The sequence below is a fragment of the Anabrus simplex genome, chromosome 2, assembly GCF_040414725.1.
Source record: "Anabrus simplex isolate iqAnaSimp1 chromosome 2, ASM4041472v1, whole genome shotgun sequence".
NCBI classification, from domain to species: Eukaryota; Metazoa; Arthropoda; class Insecta; order Orthoptera; family Tettigoniidae; genus Anabrus; species Anabrus simplex.
Genome location: NC_090266.1, coordinates 69,736,537 through 69,756,979, shown reverse-complemented (window position 1 = coordinate 69,756,979; position 20,443 = coordinate 69,736,537). Strand labels below are relative to the sequence as shown.

At 41.2% G+C, this 20,443-nt stretch overlaps 1 protein-coding gene across 1 annotated transcript in view; it reads right to left on the bottom strand.

The window, feature by feature from the left end:
• Window positions 1-10,065: 10,065 nt before the first annotated feature.
• LOC136864919 (uncharacterized) overlaps window positions 10,066-20,443 on the bottom strand; it is a 96,418-nt gene continuing 86,040 nt past the window's right edge. The window contains exon 3 of the mRNA XM_067142330.2: window positions 10,066-12,013. Within this exon, the coding sequence (XP_066998431.2) occupies window positions 10,480-12,012 (1,533 nt within the window). The 5' untranslated portion in view covers window position 12,013 and the 3' untranslated portion in view covers window positions 10,066-10,479. The remainder of the gene's footprint in view (window positions 12,014-20,443) is intronic.

Sequence of the window (20,443 nt, the reverse complement as noted above, 5' to 3'; positions counted from 1 at the left end):
TACAGTCCAGGCAAGGTAGATTTAATCATTGGTGCAGAGATGTTCTTTAACATTTTAAAGACAGATGGGAAAAAACGTGCAGGTGATTACCCGGTATTGCAGGACACTCATCTGGGTTGGATAATTTCTGGTAAATGCCCTCAGTCAAACAGCCATCCTGCATGCAACACAGTCACTTCTCTCTTTGTCAAAAAGGAAGATCAACTCGACACGCAACTTCGTAAATTTTGGGAAATAGAAGAATTGCACACTAAACCCAAAACTCAGGATGAACAACAGTGTTTACAGCACTTCAAGGAAAACACCACACGCACTCCTGAAGGAAGATTCGTTGTCAGGTTACCTCGTAAGGAAACTCGATCACCCTTGGGCAATTCTCGTGATATGGCAACACAGCGATTTCAACAACTGGAAGCAAAATTCAAGAAAAATCCAGTATTGCATGAACAGTATGCAAACTTCATGTCCGAGTATGAACAGTTATCTCACATGAGGGAGGTAGGCCTACATGCAACAAATGATTCTGAACATTATTACTTGCCACACCACGCAGTATTTAAACAAAGCACAACTACATCAGTCAGAGTAGTTTTTGACGCATCAGCCAAAACTACTACTGGAGTGTCGCTTAATGATACATTGTTAGTAGGGCCTACTATACAACAAGACCTTTATTCCATTGTGTTGAGATTCAGGACACACAACATTGCATTTACGGGAGACATCACGAAAATGTACAGACAAGTTCGGGTTCATGAAAATGACACGCAGTTGCAAAGAATTATTTGGAGGGAATCGCCACAAACAGCTATCAAGACTTACGAACTATTGACTGTCACGTATGGTACAGCTTCAGCTCCATATTTGGCAACACAGTGCCTCAAACAATTGGCAGAAGATGAAGCAACTTCATTTCCACTGGCATCAACGGTTTTACAAAGGGATTTTTATGTTGACGATGCCCTGTGTGGTGCGTCCAACATCGCTGAAGCATTAAAATTGCAAAGTGAACTCATAGCCTTACTCAATAAAGGTGGTTTTCCCATCAGGAAATGGTGCTCAAATCATCAAGCTATACTTGCCGCTGTTCCACCTGAAGACAGAGAAATTAATTTACCTTTCCAGTTTGATAATGATGACACCATACAAGCTTTAGGATTATCATGGCATCCTACGTCAGACAAATTCTTAGTGGCAAACAGAATCAAACACATTCCAGGGAACAGTAACATTACTAAACGCACCACTACGTCAGTTGTAGCATCTATATTTGACCCATTAGGATTGATCAGTCCATTAGTGATACTATACAAGATATTTTTGCAGGACTTATGGTTACATCAACTTCACTGGGACGACCCACTGCCAGATCCATTAGCATCAGACTGGGCAAAATTACAAATGCAGCTAGCACACATTGACAATATACAAGTAGAACGCCACGTATTAATTGAGGGTGACTTGGCAAATATTCAAGTTCATGGATTTTCAGACGCTTCCGAGCGAGCTTATGGCGCATGCATCTACCTTCGGTCAGTGAATCAGGAGGGTGAAGTATCAGTCAAACTGCTATGCTCTAAATCGCGCGTAGCTCCGGTTAAACGAGTCACTCTTCCTCGTCTAGAACTTCTCGGTGCAGCATTATTAGCTCAGTTGGTACATAAAACCATGCCAGTCTTAAACTTGGCCATTAATGAAATACATTTATGGACAGACTCCACTATCGTACTGTCATGGTTAGCATCACCAGCATCACGTTGGAAGACCTTTGTAGCAAATAGGGTAGCTCACATTCAACAGTCAACGAACACTAGTGACTGGCATCATGTACCATCACAAGATAATCCAGCGGACTTGATTTCTCGAGGCGTCAGACCAGCAGATCTGCAAAACTCAACCATTTGGTGGTCAGGACCCGCCTGGTTGTCCACTTCTGAGTTAAATTGGCCGCAGAACAACAATGTTGAGGATTCGCTCGCCATAGCAGAGCAGCGACAATCATCCACACTATTAGTAGTGACACAAGCTGAAACTATTATTGAGAAATTCTCATCATTAATAAGACTGCAACGAGTAATAGCTTATTGTTACAGATTTTTGCATAACACTAAGCATGCCAGGGACAAGAAAATTGGGCCTTTAAATGTTGAAGAATTGGAACATTCATTAGAAGTCTGCATTCGTATTGCACAAAATGCAGCCTTCTCAGAAGAGATTGGAGACCTGAAAAACGGAGGCGTAGTCTCTAAGAAGAGCCAGATAAGGAACCTATGTCCCTTCTTACACAACAATATTCTAAGGGTCGGAGGCAGGTTGAAGAATGCATCGATTCCGTTTTCATCCAAACATCCAATACTGTTACCATCAAAACATCACCTGACGACTCTAATTGTCAAACATGAACACTTACAACAAGCTCATGCAGGACCAGAATTGTTGTTAGCAACCCTTCGTCAACGTTATTGGATTCTGAATGGCAGAAATGTAGCCAGACAGCAAGTGCACAAATGCGTAACATGTTACAAATTGAAAGGCGTAACTAGTCATCAACTCATGGCTGACTATCCTGAGCATAGAGTTCAACCAGCACGTCCATTCAGTGTTTGTGGCATTGATTATGGAGGTCCTATTCTACTTCGCCCAATTAACAAGAGGAGCAATGTCCGTATCAAGGCATACATCGCACTATTTGTTTGCTTCACGACAAAGGCTGTACATTTGGAAGTAGTCAGCAGTCTTACTACAGATGCCTTCTTAGCCGCACTTCGCCGTTTCATAGCCAGAAGAGGAAAGCCCGCAGATATCTACAGTGACAATGCTACTACGTTTATTGGAGCCGATAGAGAATTAAAAGATCTTCACCAATTCATAGCATCACCGCAGCATCAAGAGGAAGTTGTAAGCAATCTGGCAAACAAGGGTATCAACTGGCATTACATTCCACCTCGTTCACCCCATTTTGGAGGATTATGGGAAGCTGGCATCAAGTCAGTTAAATATCATTTGCATCGAGTTGTTGGAAACTCATCATTAACATTTGAAGAGCTTAGTACTGTGCTCACACAAATTGAAGCCTGTTTAAATTCACGTCCACTTACAGTCCTATCCTCAGATCCGACTGACCCTCAACCCTTGACTCCAGGTCATTTTCTTACTGGAAGCAGTTTGAATTCCATTCCTGAATCCAATCTGACACTTGTACCCAGCAATAAACTTTCAGCATGGAAACGGTTGCAGCAAATGGTGCAACACTTTTGGACCAGATGGCATAAGGAATACTTAACCCAACTACAAAACAGGCCAAAGTGGGCCTCCCAGCAACCTTGTATACAACTTGGAGCAGTGGTGGTTATCAAGGAGGACAATTTACCCCCGCTTCAGTGGAGACTAGGTGTGGTTGAGGAACTTCACCCAGGTCTCGATGGACTTGTGCGAGCAGTCACCATAAAAACTGCTCATGGAAATTTCAAGAGACCAGTAGTGAAGTTGTGTCCCCTTCCCATCGAGTAGTGTTTTCTTTTTAATGACTATATGATTCCTTACAGTGTCAGTGAGTTGATTGGTGTATAAAGTTGTATTTGTAGTTATATTGTACAGTCATTTAACAAATGAACAATTCAAAAACTCTCATTGTGCAGCTGTAAACAAAACAATGCATCAGCCTGCACACCAGTGTACAGTTCTGTTTCATTTTATCTATGTTAATTAGTGATTGACGTTCATTTAAGTGCAACATTTATTATTATGTATTTGTATTCTGATGACATTTTGTTTTATGTTAGTGTTATTTTCATTGAAACTGTATTTTGTCTTGATTGAATGCAATCAACAGAGGGGAGAATGTTCCGTCCTCTTAGAAAATTTATACAGAGCGCGCTCTTGTCCGCGTCTCTATTGAGTGTCCAGAATGCATCTGGTTTCCGGCAAGAAAAAGAGACAGACTAGAACTAGACAACATGTCGGCGAGACATGCATTCACGGCCACATGGCCTCCAACTTAATCAATAGCCATCCAGGCATTTCAGTTTATTGTTTAACGTGTAAATAGTTTCTATGTATTTTGTTAATCATGTACAATTGTAATAAAAGTTTCATTACGTGTAATATTGGTGAATGACTTGGCCCTATGGTCTTATCACGTGCTTAACCAAACTACAGTCCACTACCAGAATAATCATCGCTGTTTAGTAATACAACATGTGTGCTACAGCATTCAATTCGTCATCAAACAGGGAACCCGTCTGATGTTATGTTAGCGTTCCTCGTAACGAGGATGGGTTAACACGTGATAATCTCAACTACAGACTGGACTCCCCCATGGGGAGCCTGTGTGTGGTGTTATATTAGCATTTGTGCGCAATGTTAGGTCAAGACACCTAACCTCAGGTCACCTAACCGATTTGTGGCTCCTAAATGGGCGCCAGATAGATTCGGCTCCTCCAAAGTGGTCCGTGTGGTTAGCACTGCCTTTGTGAGTAAGGAGTCCGCGACCTTTCCAACTCTGCTCCTCCAAGGGGGCCTGCCGTTCGGCTACTTTAAAGTGGCCCGTGAGTTATTGCCCTCGTACGTAAGTGTATGACGTCATAACCTCACCTAGCGCTCAAAATACTCCAGATTGACCAGTGATGTTAGCATTGCCATCGTACGTATGCGTATGACGTCATAATCTCGCCGATGGGGTCCAAAAGCACCCCAGATCATTTCCTGACCAATTAGGCCTCTGCAATGGAGTCTGTGAGGTTAGGCTTGCTCTCGTACGCAAGATTCCGCGTTCAATGGTTTAGAACCTGCATTGCCTTACTACTCAACTAGGGGTCAATGACCTTTTTGCAGGATCGGCATAGCCTTACTACTCAACTATGGGTCAATGACCTCGTGGGAAAATGCTGACAAAGCACCCATTGTTTTAGAACATACGTTGCCCTACTACTCACAGTATAATACGTTTTACTGATCTGCGTAGAGTGGTATCCTTACCTTCTAAATTGGAGACATTTGTTTGCTGAAAATAGAAGTTTTAGAAATAATAATAATAATTTCGTGTAGCTATTACTAGCCGAGTGCAGCCCTTGTAAGGCAGACCCTCCGATGAGGGTGGGCGGCATCTGCCATGCGTAGGTAACTGCGTGTTATTGTGGTGGAGGATAGTGTTATGTGTGGTTGTGTGAGTTGCAGGGATCTTGGGGACAGAACAAACACCCAGCCCCCGGGCCATTGGAATTAACCAATGAAGGTTAAAATCCCCGACCCGGCCGGGAATCGAACCCGGGACCCCCTGAACGAAAGGCCAGGACGCTGACCATTCAGCCAACGAGTCGGACGTTTTAGAAATAACAAGTCAAGCTTACCCGTGGCTTGAGGCACAGAGTTTTCAGCAAACAGCCCCTCATTTTGATGGTGACATATTAGTCATGACTTGCCTGAATTCCTTGCAGTTGTGGGGCTCTATGGGAGCTTTGCCTGTGTTCATAAATGCAACATTGCCTACTTAGGACAGCATTTGTCTACGCCATACCTTTGATAACATTCACTCCCCAATTCACGATTGCATTTGCTATATGAAATCCAGTTCCTTCTTTGTCACTTCGTGAGAAAGTCCACTCTACGCCCTGAAAGTTTAAATTAGTGCCCCATAATTCAAAGTCGCCGCACTGAGTGGCTCAGACGTTTAAGACGCTGGCTTTCTGACCCCAACTTTGCAGGTTCGATCCTTGCTCAATCTGGTGGTATTTGAAGCTGCTCAAATACATCAGCCTAGTGTCCACAGATGCAAAGGAACACCTTGGCTTTCCCGAAAACAGTCAAAACTTGTTAGTGGGGCTTAAAAACAATAATATTATTATCAATTCAAATTCAATCTTAGAATCCTTAGCTGAATGGCCAACGTACAGGCCTTCGGTTCAGACGGTCCCGGGTTCGATTCCAGGCCAGAATCGGGGATTTTAATCGCGACTGATTAATTCTCCTGGCTCGGGGACTGAGTATTTATGTTTGTCTCAACAGTCTCCTCTCCATATTAGGACAACACATCACACTGCTAACCACAACAGAAACACGCAATAGTGAACACATACCTGCACATAGGTTTGGCGTCACGAAGGGCACCCGGCCATAATAAAGAGGGCCAAATCCACATGTAGAACACAGTTCGCACAAGCGACCCCACATGTGTGGGGAAAAGCGGTAGATGAAAAAGAAGAAGAATTCAAAGGCAATCTTCCTCCGAAGTGTTCCTCACCCTCATAAGGTTGCGGATGTGATCTGTGATGCACAATTTGGACTTGGCACAGTTTTTCGGCCAGATACCCTTCTTGATGCCACACTTTCCTGGAGAAATATACATCATTGTTTGTTTTTTGTAGGGGTTGGCAAGAGGTGTGTATTAAGGTAAACATAAATACCCGATCTCCGAGCTACAACAATTAACCAGATGGGCCTAAAATCCTCTACTCTGTCGGAAATCGAACCCAGGTCAATCTGAATAGAAGACTGATATTCTAACAATTCAGACAAGTAGCTGGATTCTTAATACAAAGTTTATTTTAACGTCACATTCCCACACACTTGTCCTATTGAAGTCGTCGGGGTTCACACCCTTGACGCTCAGGGTGGGAGTTGTGTATCAAACATAGTAAGTAGAAATTCAGTATATAAATGACTGTGCTAATCACGCAACCCTCCCCCACCCCAATGTTAGTTAACCAATTAAGCAAACCAAACGAAACCAAACCCCATGGCACAACAGTCCCGAAATGCCCTGGCTTACCAAGCGACCGCTGCTCAGCCCGAAGGCCTGAATATTACGAGGTGAATCAATCAATCAATCACTACTGATCTGCATTTAGAGTAGACGCCCAGGGGGCAGATTCCCTATCTGTTGTTCTCCTAGCCTTTGAATGATTTCGAAGAAATTGGAAAATTACTGAACATCTCCCTTAGTAAGTTATTCCAATTCCTAACTCCCCTTCCTATAAAGGAATATGTGCCCCAATTAGTCCTCTTGAATTGCAACTTTATCTTCATATTGTGATCTTTCTTACTTTTAAAAACACCACTCAAACGTAATCGTCTACTGATGTCATTCCACGTCATCTCTCCACTGACAGCTCGGAACATACCACTTAGTCGAGCAGCTCGTCTTCTTTCTCCCAATTCTTCCCAGCCCAAACTTCGCAACATTTCTGTAACGCTACTGTTTTGTCGAAACTAATAGTTGTTGAATCGAAAAAGAAGTCGTGGGAAGATTTTGGTAATAACCTGGAAAGGCTAGGTCAAGCAGCAGGGAAACCTTTCTGGACAGTAATAAAGAATCTTAGGAAGGGAGGGAAAAAGGAAATGAACAGTGTTTTGAGTCATTCGGGTGAACTCATAATAGATCCCAGGGAATCACTGGAGAGGTGGAGGGAATATTTTGGATATCTTCTCAATGTAAAAGGAAATCATCATGGTGGTGTTGCAAACAGCCAAGGTCATAGGCAGGAGGAAAAGGATGTTGGTGAAATTAAGCTTGAGGAAGTGGAAAGGGTAGTAAATAAACTCCATTGTCATAAGGCAGCAGGAATAGATGAAATTAGACCTGAAATGGTGAAGTACAGTGGGAAGACAGGGATGAAATGGCTACATAGAGTAGTAAAATTAGCGTGGAGTGTTGGTAAGGTACCTTCAGATTGGACAAAAGCAGTAATTGCACCTATCTATAAGCAAGGGAACAGGAAGGATTGCAACAACTATCAAGGTATCTCATTGATTAGTATACCAGGCAAAGTATTCACTGGCATCCTGGAAGGGAGGGTGCGATCAGTCGTTGAGAAGAAGTTGGATGAAAACCAGTGTGGTTTCAGACCACAGAGAGGCTGTCAGGATCAGATTTTCAGTATGCGCCAGGTAATTGAAAAATGCTACGAGAGGAATAGGCAGTTGTGTTTATGTTTCGTAGATCTAGAGAAAGCATATGACAGGGTACCGAGGGAAAAGATGTTCGCCATACTGGGGGACTATGGAATTAAAGGTAGATTACTAAAATCAATCAAAGGCATTTATGTTGACAATTGGGCTTCAGTGAGAATTGATGGTAGAATGAGTTCTTGGTTCAGGGTACTTACAGGAGTTAGACAAGGCTGTAATCTTTCACCTTTGCTGTTCGCAGTTTATATGAATCATCTGCTGAAAGGCAGGGTGGGATTCAGTTAGGTGGAAATGTAGTAAGCAGTTTGGCCTATGCTGACGACTTGGTCTTAATGGCAGACTGTGCCGAAAGCCTGCAGTCTAATATCTTGGAACTTGAAAATAGGTGCAATGAGTATGGTATGAAAATTAGCCTCTCGAAGAGTAAATTGATGTCAGTAGGTAAGAAATTCAACAGAATCGAATGTCGGATTGGTGATACAAAGCTAGAACAGGTCGATAATTTCAAGTATTTAGGTTGTGTGTTCTCCCAGGATGGTAATATAGTAAGTGAGATTGAATCAAGGTTTAGAAAAGCTAATGCAGTGAGCTCGCATTTGCGATCAGCAGTATTCTGTAAGAAGGAAGTCAGCTCCCAGACGAAACTATACATCGGTCTGTTTTCAGACCAACTTTGCTTTACGGGAGCGAAAGCTGGGTGGACTCAGGATATCTTATTCATAAGTTAGAAGTAACAGACATGAAAGTAGCGAGAATGATTGCTGGTACAAACAGGTGGGAACAATGGCAGGAGAGTTCTCGGAATGAGGAGATAAAGGCTAATTTAGGAATGAACTCGATGGATGAAGCTGTACGCATAAACCGGCTTCGGTGCTGGGGTCATGTGAGGCGAATGGAGGAGGATAGGTTACCTAGGAGAATAATGGACTCTGTTATGGAGGGTAAGAGAAGTAGAGGGAGACCAAGACGACGATGGTTAGACTCAGTTTCTAATGATTTAAATATAAGAGGTATAGAACTAAATGAGGCCACAACACTAGTTGCAAATCGAAGATTGTGGCGACGTTTAGTAAATTCTCTAAGGCTTGCAGACTGAACGCTGAAAGGCATAACAGTCTATAATGATAATGTATGTATGTACTGTTTTGTCGGAAATCGGCCAGAACAAATCGAACTTCTTTTCTTTTGATTATTTCCACTTCCTGAATCAAGTAACCTTTGTGAGGGTCCCATACACTGGAACCATACTCTATTTGGGGTCTTAGCAGGGACTTGTATGCCCTCTCCTTTACATGCTTACTACAATCCCTATACACCCTCAAAACCATGTGCAGAGGTCTGTACACTTTATTTACAATCCCATTTATGTGAATACCCCAATGAAGATCTTTCCTTATATTAACACCTAGATACTTACAGTGTTTCCCATAAGGAACTTCCACCCTATCAACGCAGTAATTAAAACTGAGAGGACGTTTCCTATTTGTGAAACTCACAACCTGACATTTAAACCCGTTTATCATCATGCCATTGCTTGCTGTCCATCTCACAACATTATCGAGTTAATTTTGTAATTACTCACCATCTTGTAACTTATTTATTACTCTGTACAGAATAACATCATCCGAAAAAAGCCTTACCTCTGATTCCACTTCTTTACTCATACCATTTATATATATATAGGCCTATAAGAAAACATTAAGGTCAAATAATACTGCCTTGAAGAATTCCCCTATTAATTATTACAGAGTAAGGTAAAGCTTCGCCTACCGGTACTCTGATTCTCTGAGATCTATTTTCTAAAAATATAGCAATCCATTCAGTCACTCTTTTGTCTAGTCCAATTGCACTCATTTTCGCCAGTAGTCTCCCATGGTGTCGTGTGGTCAGCACGACAAATTCTCTTGGCCGTTATTCTTGGCTTTGTTAACTGGGGCTGCCATCTCACTGTCAAATAGCTCCTCAATGTAATCACGTAGGCTGAGTAGACCTCGAACTAGCCCGCAGAACCAGGTAACAATACTTGACCTGCCCAGGAATCGAAGCTGGGGCCGGCTTAGTTACTGAAGGTCACATTAAATCTAACATTGTAAAGTATGATTGCCATTGCCATTTTCTTGAGAATCTTGTTGGAATACCGGTAAAGAAAGAAAACAACACTTAACCACTACTACTGCATTTATTTAGACCAACACACCAATTTTCAGTTTTTACAACATGATACAAATATTCAGTTTTCTTGATCTTATTGAAACATTTCCTTTCAAATTAATTTTCTTCCAATATATTCCGTATGAGTGTAAATAACAATATAAGATGATACAAATAACAGAAACAAGTACGTTTAAGCGTAATGTCCCCACCTCAACATAAAGTTATATTTGTTATTTCATTTTCATTAGCATGCACGTTCAGTGTGGTAGTAGTGGTGGTAATAGTAATGATAATAATGTAAATAATAATAAGGAAAACTCGATTACTAGTTAGATGTTTACCAGTGTTGGGTTTAGAGGTATCCACACAATCTCTTTTAGTCTTTGACCAAATAAGTTCCATTTAGAGCAACCAGAATTTTTAAAGGAGGATTGAATCAGAACGCTTCCCTCCCCAGGGGTAGAAGTCCGCTCCCCGGCGGTTCTGGCGCAAGGGAGGGGAACTGGACTGTTTGGTACGGGATCGGCCCCTCTTGCCTCCCCAGTTGGAATAGAGACGTTGACCTTCAGAGACTAGGTGCTGACGACGCTTACCTCCCCAAGGACTAAAGTGGACGTCCCTCTTGTGGACTGCAAGGTGCTCTGGCACCTCCTCTGGGTCTCCCAGTGGTTCCACCGTCTCCCTCGTACGTTTACCTCCCCGGTTTGAAAATGTTGTTCCTGTCTCTATTGATCCTAGTTCTTCATCCCCTCCTTCCCTTTCTTCTATATTAATATCTGTTGTACTGGGAACTGTTGGAGAAGAACCTGAGTCTGTTTCTGTGATCAAACTTCCAGAGTACACTCCATCCTTACCATCGGCAACTTTATCTGAACTCTCATTTACTACCACTTCTGTCTCATCCCATGTGGTAAAGGGGAAACTTCTCTTTCCTCCCCAACTGGAAAATTTCGCAGCTCTCTTTCCCTCTTCATCAAATAAGGTATTGTCTCTCTTTCCGCCCCAACTAGAAAAGTATTGGCCCCTTTTTCCCCCCCAGCTAGAGAACGCTGCCCCTCTTTTTCCTCCCCAGCTAGAGAATGCCGGGCTCCTCTTCCCACCCCAGCTAGAGAATGATGGACCTCTTTTTCCTCCCCAACTAGAGAACGCCGGGCTCCTCTTCCCACCCCAGCTAGAGAATACTGGTCCCCTCTTTCCACCCCAGCTAGAGAATGAAGCTCCTCTTTTGCCTCCCCAGCTAGAAAATGGCACTGATCGTTTCTCTGAAGACGGCTCAACAGAGTCACCATCACTCCTCTTCCCTCCCCATGAATTGAATCGAGTCATTCGCTTTTCGTATTGGTCATCCGATAACAATATATCGATCCCTGGTTGATCTTCAGGATCCCAAGGTAAATGGTCACCACTCGTTGCCTCAGCGATAGACGTGTCCCTCTTTTGGCGCGTGGCTGGTCTTGTGAAACGAACGTTGAATTCATCTCCCACCAAATCTTTACGAATCATGGGCTCTCGAAGGTTAAGGTTGTCCATTTGATCATCTAAAGTACCATCTTTTACATCATATTGGAATACTCTTTGTGCATTCCCATCAGAAATGGTCTCATCGACTTTGGACTGCTGAGAATTCGAAGGAAAATTGAAGAGTTTACACTGTGGCCAATCTAGTCGAGCTGCTCGACAGGACCGAGGCAGGTAATGGGTATCCAGCTCGGTCATTTCTTGACGTTGAATGTGGTTTATTGGCATTCGATGATAAACATGAGGATCATTTATTCTATAAACAGGCATGCCATATAGCTCAGTAATGTCATATTTCTTTAGATCTTCGGAGTCTCTGTGTAGTCCACTGTAGGGATTTAGACGATAGGGCATCGCCGTAGCTCGATGAATGGACAGGCAGCAAACAGTGAGCACCAGGGTCAGGCTCAGGACATGCAGAATAACCTGCGTCATCCTAGAACAATAGGAAATAAGAAGCGTCTGAGTGTGAAATGAGCCACATAATGCTATGCATTTGTAAACGCTATAATATAACAGACGTATCTTTTTACTACACTTTGATGATACTAAAACAGGACAAAACGCCAAGGATGAAGTAATGTGCGCAGTAAAACATATTTCAGTAGGCAAAAGAGTGGGGTCAGGGGAGAAACCAGGTGCTATAGTTAAAAGCGTAGAAGAAAATCAAATTCGCATCATACTAGACATCTTCAATAGGAATTATGAATCAAGATACATCCTGAAAGAATGTTTAAATCCAACTTTTATTCCTATTCCAAGAAATCCAATCCAAAAATGTTGGAAGGTCACCATATAATAACACTAACGATCCTTGTACTAGAAATGTTCCTGAAAGTAATTCATAGATGCATAAACGGAAATTGAAAGGACTAATAGGAGACACGCAATTCGGATCCGGATTTGGTTTAATTAGTTTACAAGTTCTGATTCAATGATTCAATGATGTAGGGATGTAGGATATGACGTATGTACATGCTCTGTAGACTTTATCATAAAATCTAGTGACTTAGACAACAGGGATATTCATATAATCTAAACAATATACCTGGATCAAAAGGTAGCTGTGCGAATTGAACATTCAACATTGAATTCAACATTCAGAAAGGAGTACTGACTCCTTTGCTATTTAATATAAACGCTGCAGTAGTCTTAGCATTTTGATGGGATATGCCTGCTGTCATTTCTTGATGGATACAGTACTTTTGTATCCATCTCTTGGCACAGGCCAGAGTAAAGTGTAGCTTTCACCGAAGTCCCAGTCTCATCCATGGCTGTGACAATATGGAAGCTGCTGGGGTATGGGTGGTGCTGAGTAACGACATTCAGAGTATGACTAGTGCATCTGAGTTTTATGAAAGGTGCTGCTCATAGGGTCAGTCGTGCTGCAATAGTACTTTCTGACCCAGTGAGGAAAGCAATGGCAAACTACCTCACTCCTCATCTTGCCTAGTACGCCTCATTTTGGTGCTGCCATTGGGTTTTGGAGTTTCCTTATAACCGCATAACCTTTTGGTGGTGCTATTTGAGGATCCAACCAGCCTCTGGGCTGATGACCTAACAGACAAACAGACAGACAGGATAGCATCGTAATCAATGGACATACAGTTAACAACCTCAGATGATACAACGAAAAATGTTTACAATTGCTAGTGGACCAAGTAGCTGCAATATGTGAAGAACTCTCAGTTTAGAGGAGTTTGTCCGATCTCATATCATTGGATCCTTAGCTCCATACTTCAATAAGTTATCACACCAGACGCTCCCTCCTGGTTTTCTTTCTTGTCTCTGACGACAACATATAGAACTACTCGACATTATTATTATTATTATTATTATTATTATTATTATTATTATTATTATTATTATTATTATTATTATTATCGTAACAGGAACATAAGTACACAGACAGTTACAACAATTCTGAAATACATTTTTTTTTTATCAGAATGCGGCCACGTCCATTGTATTATTTGAGGCTTCATGCAGGTCGTCTTCCATGCATGAGTTTGGGCAACAGTTGGTAGGACTGGCCCCGCGCTTCTGCTCTGCTTAGGCGGGACCGTTAGGAATGGGGAGAGAGTGCTGTTAGATATTTCCCGCCGTTTCGTCAGTAACGCTTCCGATGTCGGAGCAACAGGTGCGCCTCTCCACTGCGCAACGCATAATTATAAAATTTCTTGATCGTGAAGGAGTTACAGCGGCGGAAATTTGCCATACATTCACTGCGCAGTTCGGTGATCAGACATTGTCAAGGACGCATGTGTTTGCCTGGCGTAAAAAGTTCAAGGAAAGACGAGAATGTGTGGAAAATCAACAAGACGGCGCCGTCCTTCAATTTTTGCATGAGCGACGCACAACCAATGCTGCTTACTACTGCAAGCTGTTGAACAAGGCGAGGGTTGCATATCGCCGCAAAAGACGAGACCAACCGATTCAACAGGTCATCTTCCTCCACGACAACGCGCGGCCCCATACTGCAGCTCTAACTGTATCCAGGCTAGAGGAAATGCACTGGACTACACTTGATCATCCTCCTCAGAGCCCGGACTTATCACCCTGCGATTTCCGTCTGTTCGGACCGCTTAAAGAAGTTCTAGGAGGGCAACGATTTAAAGATGACGAGACTTCGTGCGCAACTGGCAGGTGACACGACCCTGTTCTTTTTACAATGAGGGCATCAAAAAGTTGCCCATACGCTGGGATAAATGCATTTCCGAAGCAGGAAACTATGTGGAAAAATAAATTGTAATTGCCTTGCGTTTTTCAATAAATGAATTTAAATAAAAAATAAAATCCCGTTTATATTTGATTCTAAACAAGACAGGCATAATCTGCTGTAGAATAAGGGGCGTAACGTTTTACTGTGCAGTATAGGTGGACCCGAGCCTTTGAGGGACCGCGCAGACTCCTCGCAAAAATAAAAATAATATCTAGCGTAATGTTTCTCTGCACGGAAATGGTGAGGGCGGTTTTGTAAAATCAGTCGAAATAGTTCGGTTTAGAATTTTTAGGTAGAGGAATTGCCGTTTGGTTGCTTCTAGCAGCAGTTTATTTCGTTGAGCGTACAGAGCACAGCTGTAAACAAAGCTTGCCTTTGCCGTCTCACGCAATACAGCGACACGCTACTCACAAAAGACCTGCACAAAAATTATTTTAAAATAATTACAGCAATGAAAATTGATACAAATCGTCGTCGTGACGTTGACTTCCTAAATGGTTTTTAATGCGCAGGAACAAGTGGAACTCACTAGACACTAGGTCACGACTATACGGAGGATGATCAAATTGTCCCCAAACAAATGAAGAGATGAGGTCTCGGGTTCGATTTGTCGTGTGAGATCGCACATTGTCATGAAGCAAAAGAATCCCCCTTATAAGCATGATAAGCCGTTTGTTTTGGATTACGTGCGCTCAACTTCCGATAATCTAAGCATCCTGACACAAATTCATAAAGAATAATCCTTCAAATTTCAGGAAACTCATAACCTAATTACGAAATCTTAAAGCACCTGTTTTCTCGAACCTTTGCCTCAACGTTTTGCACCAAGTCTTCAGTATTGACAGACGGTCGCCCACTACGCTTCTTTAAATACTCTATCCCATTTTCTTAATATTCCTTTGCTCATAGTGTCTTCTCCATACACTTCACTAATTCGCTGATGAATTTCAACGGCTTTCACGCCTTTTCTGTTTAAGAATCGAATCACAGCGCGTACTTCACACTCGGCGGGACCGTTAGTTGTCAGAGGCATTTTCAATACGCACAAACAAACGTAAATACGGGCGTATACTGCCGTAATGGCGTTCGTGGGTAGCCTACAGATGTACGTACTGTGTGCCCATGCTCTGAAGGGCGATCGAAGCGCTGCAGTGGCCATATTTAAAAAGGGTACTTACTTTAAAAACATGCTACGTATCATATTTTATTTAGAAAATGATACTTTCTTGGTGTGTACTGCACTTGAATCTTACTATGCACAATTTTTTCTGAATATTTAACTTTTGTCACACATTTATTCGACCACAGTGTACAATGACAATGAGAAGTTGGTGCAGTAAGAATCATTCAACTCAGTTTAAATCTAGCTCTCTTTGAGCGAAGGTAATCACTGGCTTATCAGTTGTGCAGTTTGATATTTATTTCAAATTTTATTTGAACACTTTTTGACTTAATTTTGTTCGTATAATTTTCTGTATTGTAATCGAATACATTATTATAAATGAGACTCATCCGTTATAGAGTGTAGTTTTGTTGTTACTGAAAAATGAAACCAATTTTAAGTACGAACAGCTAAGTGATGTTCGGTTGGCATCTCAGCAACTTAGCCGTGAAATTATGGAGGCAGACAAATGAAACCTATTAAACATCATTTCAAAAAATATTACAATATTGAATAATCCCTTTCTTTATATAATTTGACAATATAAGTTATTCATAGGTTTTACATTTTGTTTGAGAGGGCCCGTATTTTTATTTTGGCAAGTGGGCCCTATCACATTCTTTACGCACAAAGCTAATGCCGAAGTTCGGACACTTTGCGGTTTATTACAGTACTGTGATCGAATCAGGCCTCGCGGCAGATTGTTCCTGGAGGAAACCTACAACTTGCTGTTCATGCAATACTGTTTGAATTTGGGAGACCTGTCAAGTGTCTCTCTTAGGTACTCTGGAGTGTCACAATGTTTTTGTTCAACTCCTGACCATTCTATCTTTAAACTTCCTTGTTTCTCAGGTGAAAGGCGCACACTTGCGTCTTAGAGGAATTTAGTCTAAGCTTGTTTGCGCTGTATTAACATGATAGACCTTTGAAGTCACTATTCATTCCACTATTTCAAAGTCTGTGTTGTGTATGGCTATAGCGAGATCATCAGCATAAAGAAAAGTCCTGCACCTGGGGACTATAGGTTGGTCGTATCTATGTTGAACAGAATTGTGGCCAACACTCTTTCTTGGGGAAGGCCGTCCATCGACTTGGATGCCCTTGCAAGTCAACAAAGAACCCAAAGTTCTCGAGAAGAGAAGAAATACACCTGGTTAGCTTGATATCATTGGTTAGATTGTAGATCTTAACCAGTAGTAGCTGATAGTTAACAGTATCATATGCTGTTGATTGATCAACGAATAGCACTCCTGTCCCCTTACGATTTTCAAATCCTTCCTCAGTAAACTGCGAAAGATTCAGCAGTTGCCTAGTGCAGACTTTACCAGGGCGAAACCGGTTTTCTTGGTTATGACCATAGGATCAATCACAGGTAGAATGCGACTCAAGATCGTTCCTTCTAGCGGTTTATAGAGATGACTAGAAGTGTAATTGGTTTGAAATTCTTTGGATGGTTTCCTTATCTGCCATGTTTCTGCAGAGGAATCCCTCAACTCTTCTTTCATATCTCTGGAACTTGATATCCGGTCATCCATTTCCTGAAGAGCTGAGAACCTATTTCTTTGTTATTTGGACATAGTGCCTAAACTGCTCTGTTTGAATATTATCCAAGCTAACCGATTTTCAATCACATTTCCTTTTCATAATTCTGAAAGGCGTTGAAAAGTCATTTCTGACTTCCTGACCTCCCTGAAATTTGGGCATTTTACCTTTGTGGACTATTTTTCCCGTTTATGAGCAGCTGATGTGCAGTCTGGTTGTCAGTGATATTATAATGTTCAGTGGCCTTGTTTGGGTCATTATTTAGGCACATTAGTAGTATCCATGCTATATGACAGTCTCTATTCATAATAGTAATAATATTTAAGATCTTGAATACCTAGAGATTTTAACTCGTTCACATTCCACTGTCATTTTTAATGTGCACAGTTCTTGTTATATTTTTCCTAATAATTCGACTAATTTTACAGTAGCAGGAAATGCTTAACACATTACGAGCTGGTCTTTGAAATCTCTACCCATCACCCCGGTACGGTTTTTTTGAGGTTTTTCCAAATATTTGCATTCGATTGGGTTGACTTTCTGCATTATTATGGTACATAAATGCCAAACACAGCTTCCGTCGGATATTTTCCTATTTTTAGAAACTGATATGTGTTATACAGAACACCGTTGATGGCAACTGCGAGTTCACTGCATTAGATATGCTGCACTTTGATTCAATTTCACTTAATATACTCCCGTCATGTGTAGCCATTATTCTTATCAATAGTTTTAATATATTCCACTTAATGTAATAAGTTTCACAAATGTGGCGTTGTTCACCTTCACCTTCCTACGGCCACATGTTTGGTATAACCTTACACATATCCACGATATGTATGTTTTATGTACCCTTAAACAACATTTATTTATTCGTAATACCGAAGAAGTATGGACTGCCCCAGCTGGTATACGTTCAGCCATGCCTAAACGTTCCTAATCATTTGTAATGCCCGCCTCCGTAGTGTAACGGTTAATGTAATTAGCTGCCGTCCTCAGGGGCCTGGGTTCGATTCCCAGTATTGCCAGAAATTTAAGAATGGCAGGAGGGCTGGTATGTGATTGAAACAGTACATGCAGCTCACCTCCATTGGACCCAAAACTTGATAGATGGAACTTTGATACTAAAAGCAAAAGTGGAGAAATTGACGAAACGTACTAGCCATTTCAAAAGTTGTAAACTGAGTCAAAGTATTAGAAAATATGTGAAAATCATTTTCCCATTGTAATGGACGGGGTCTGCATTGGGAGGAATTGATATCAAATAGTAACTTGCTCTTTGTTTAATAAACTATCTCTTTATGCTTCGACTGGCTGGCTTATATAGTTCACGTGTCAGAAGGGGGGTGAGTATTTCCGTCTTGAAATCCGGATTTCTAACTTGAGTGCTAGCAATTTCTATTCAGAGTGCATTAATCCTGGTTTTTATATTCAAATAGAAGACATCCTGAACAAAACGTTCCTCTAGGATAAGCGGAATGTCAACTCAAACTCATCACATTGGGTGGACTTTGAGCCGTCTGACTTCCATTTATTTCAGTCTCGGCTGAATTATTTGAATGGAAGATCATTTGCTGATTTCGGCATTATCATTATTGTCATTTTAATGATTAACTCACGTCCGAGCAAACTCAGGACTGCGCGTAGGGAATTCTGGCATTCCTAGAAAGTGGTAGAAAATGAAGGAAATATTATTAAAATTTCCTAAATTTTCCTGAAAACAAAGACCTCTGAACTTCCAAAGAACACGAATACAATATTTCTCTATACTTCCCCCACTGTGGGCCACGTCACTTTCACTGCCTCTCATATCAGAAAGCTCCTCATTTGGTCTCATGAGATGAGTCAACCAATATTCTGCTCTCAGTCCATAATCACAAATCTTGGAAGAGTCAGGAATCGAACTCAGGTTTTCCGGGGAAGAGTAATGTATGGAAACCCTACACCACGAGAGCGATTACTTCACTTCATACTTTGAAGAACATCTAACAGGTATGTTTAAGTCTTATAAATTATCATCTCCGTGGTCTGCATATTTGTTTTCAACCCTTTAGAGCCTTATTCTTAATTACATGCAGTGCTTTGCCACACCCTTTTAAATGTCAGATGTAATCGACCTTCACAATATATATTCATAACATTCGTAGTATTTCCTAAATAAGATATTTTGGTGCAGTAAAGTAATTGCCTAAGCAGAAATGTAAATGGTATTTGCATAAGAGATTAGGCACTCAACTGAGGAAGCTGCAAAAAGACCTAAAAAGTCAGAAGCTCTGTGGTGGGAAGTACCTGCGTGCGATGGGTCGCCTCACTGATGAACAAATAGATCTATTACAGATATATTATGGACTGGCCATTAGGAGGAAGGAGGTAAACCTAGTTGCTATGAGAAAATTTGTATGGGCTAGTCTTATACACAAATCATCAACTAATGAACATCCCTGCCATGTCCTTTGCCCAACAGGTCCTGATTCACGGTGCAAGTTCCAGAAAGCAAAGGCAAATGGTACTCAGTATGAGCATAAGCATTCCTTGCCATATTCTGTTGAGTAAATAAAGCCTATTTTCAGGGACCAAAGCAATTCAAAATTAATGGAGAATTGCCTTCATGGAAGGATTCAAAATCTCAAAGGGTACTGCAATCGTTGTATCTGGATCAGTGTTCCTAAAGCACTTTTTGTGGGTGTACAGACACTAAAAGAGGAGTTATGGATTCAGTGATATGTTTTAATGAATGGACATCATACAGATGTACGGTTCTGGAGCTGCTAGGCATGAATCAGGGTACAACATGAAGCATGCACTCACTGCTATTGACAGAAAAAGAGTTTCCGAGGCAGATAGAATGTACAAGGAGAGTTCCAAATAGGCAAGAACCAGGAAAAGAAATACAAAGAGGAAGGAGGAGGATGAATAACTTCTGAACAAAGATGATTATGGGGATGGAATGCATTAAACACATCAGTTTATGCCACAACCTTAAGTGAAAGCAACGTCCAACTTCAAGTCCATTTTCCAGCAAGTTTATTTTTCAGATACATTTAATGTAATAAATAAATAACTACTTGAGCTACGTACTGAAACTATGAACATACATTTTGTATGATGATTGAAGGAAAGTAGACTACAATCATAGACCTGTCTCAAAAAATAAGCACATGACTTTACTTACACCCATCGAAAATTTCGTATATTTTAATCCAAAATTTTCATTAATGCTGTTAATACATTTATTTATAGATGTTCTCCATAATACTTTACGTCATGCACACACACATTCTCTCTATAAAGTCAAAAGTTTGGTGGATTTTATCAATAAGCTTCCAAGATATGGGTACCTAAAGAAACCTTTTGCACTTCTCAAAAGTAAATTCATAATTAATGAAAAGTGAGATAAATATTGAAATACTTGACACACTAATTCTTTCTTGTTATTTTAT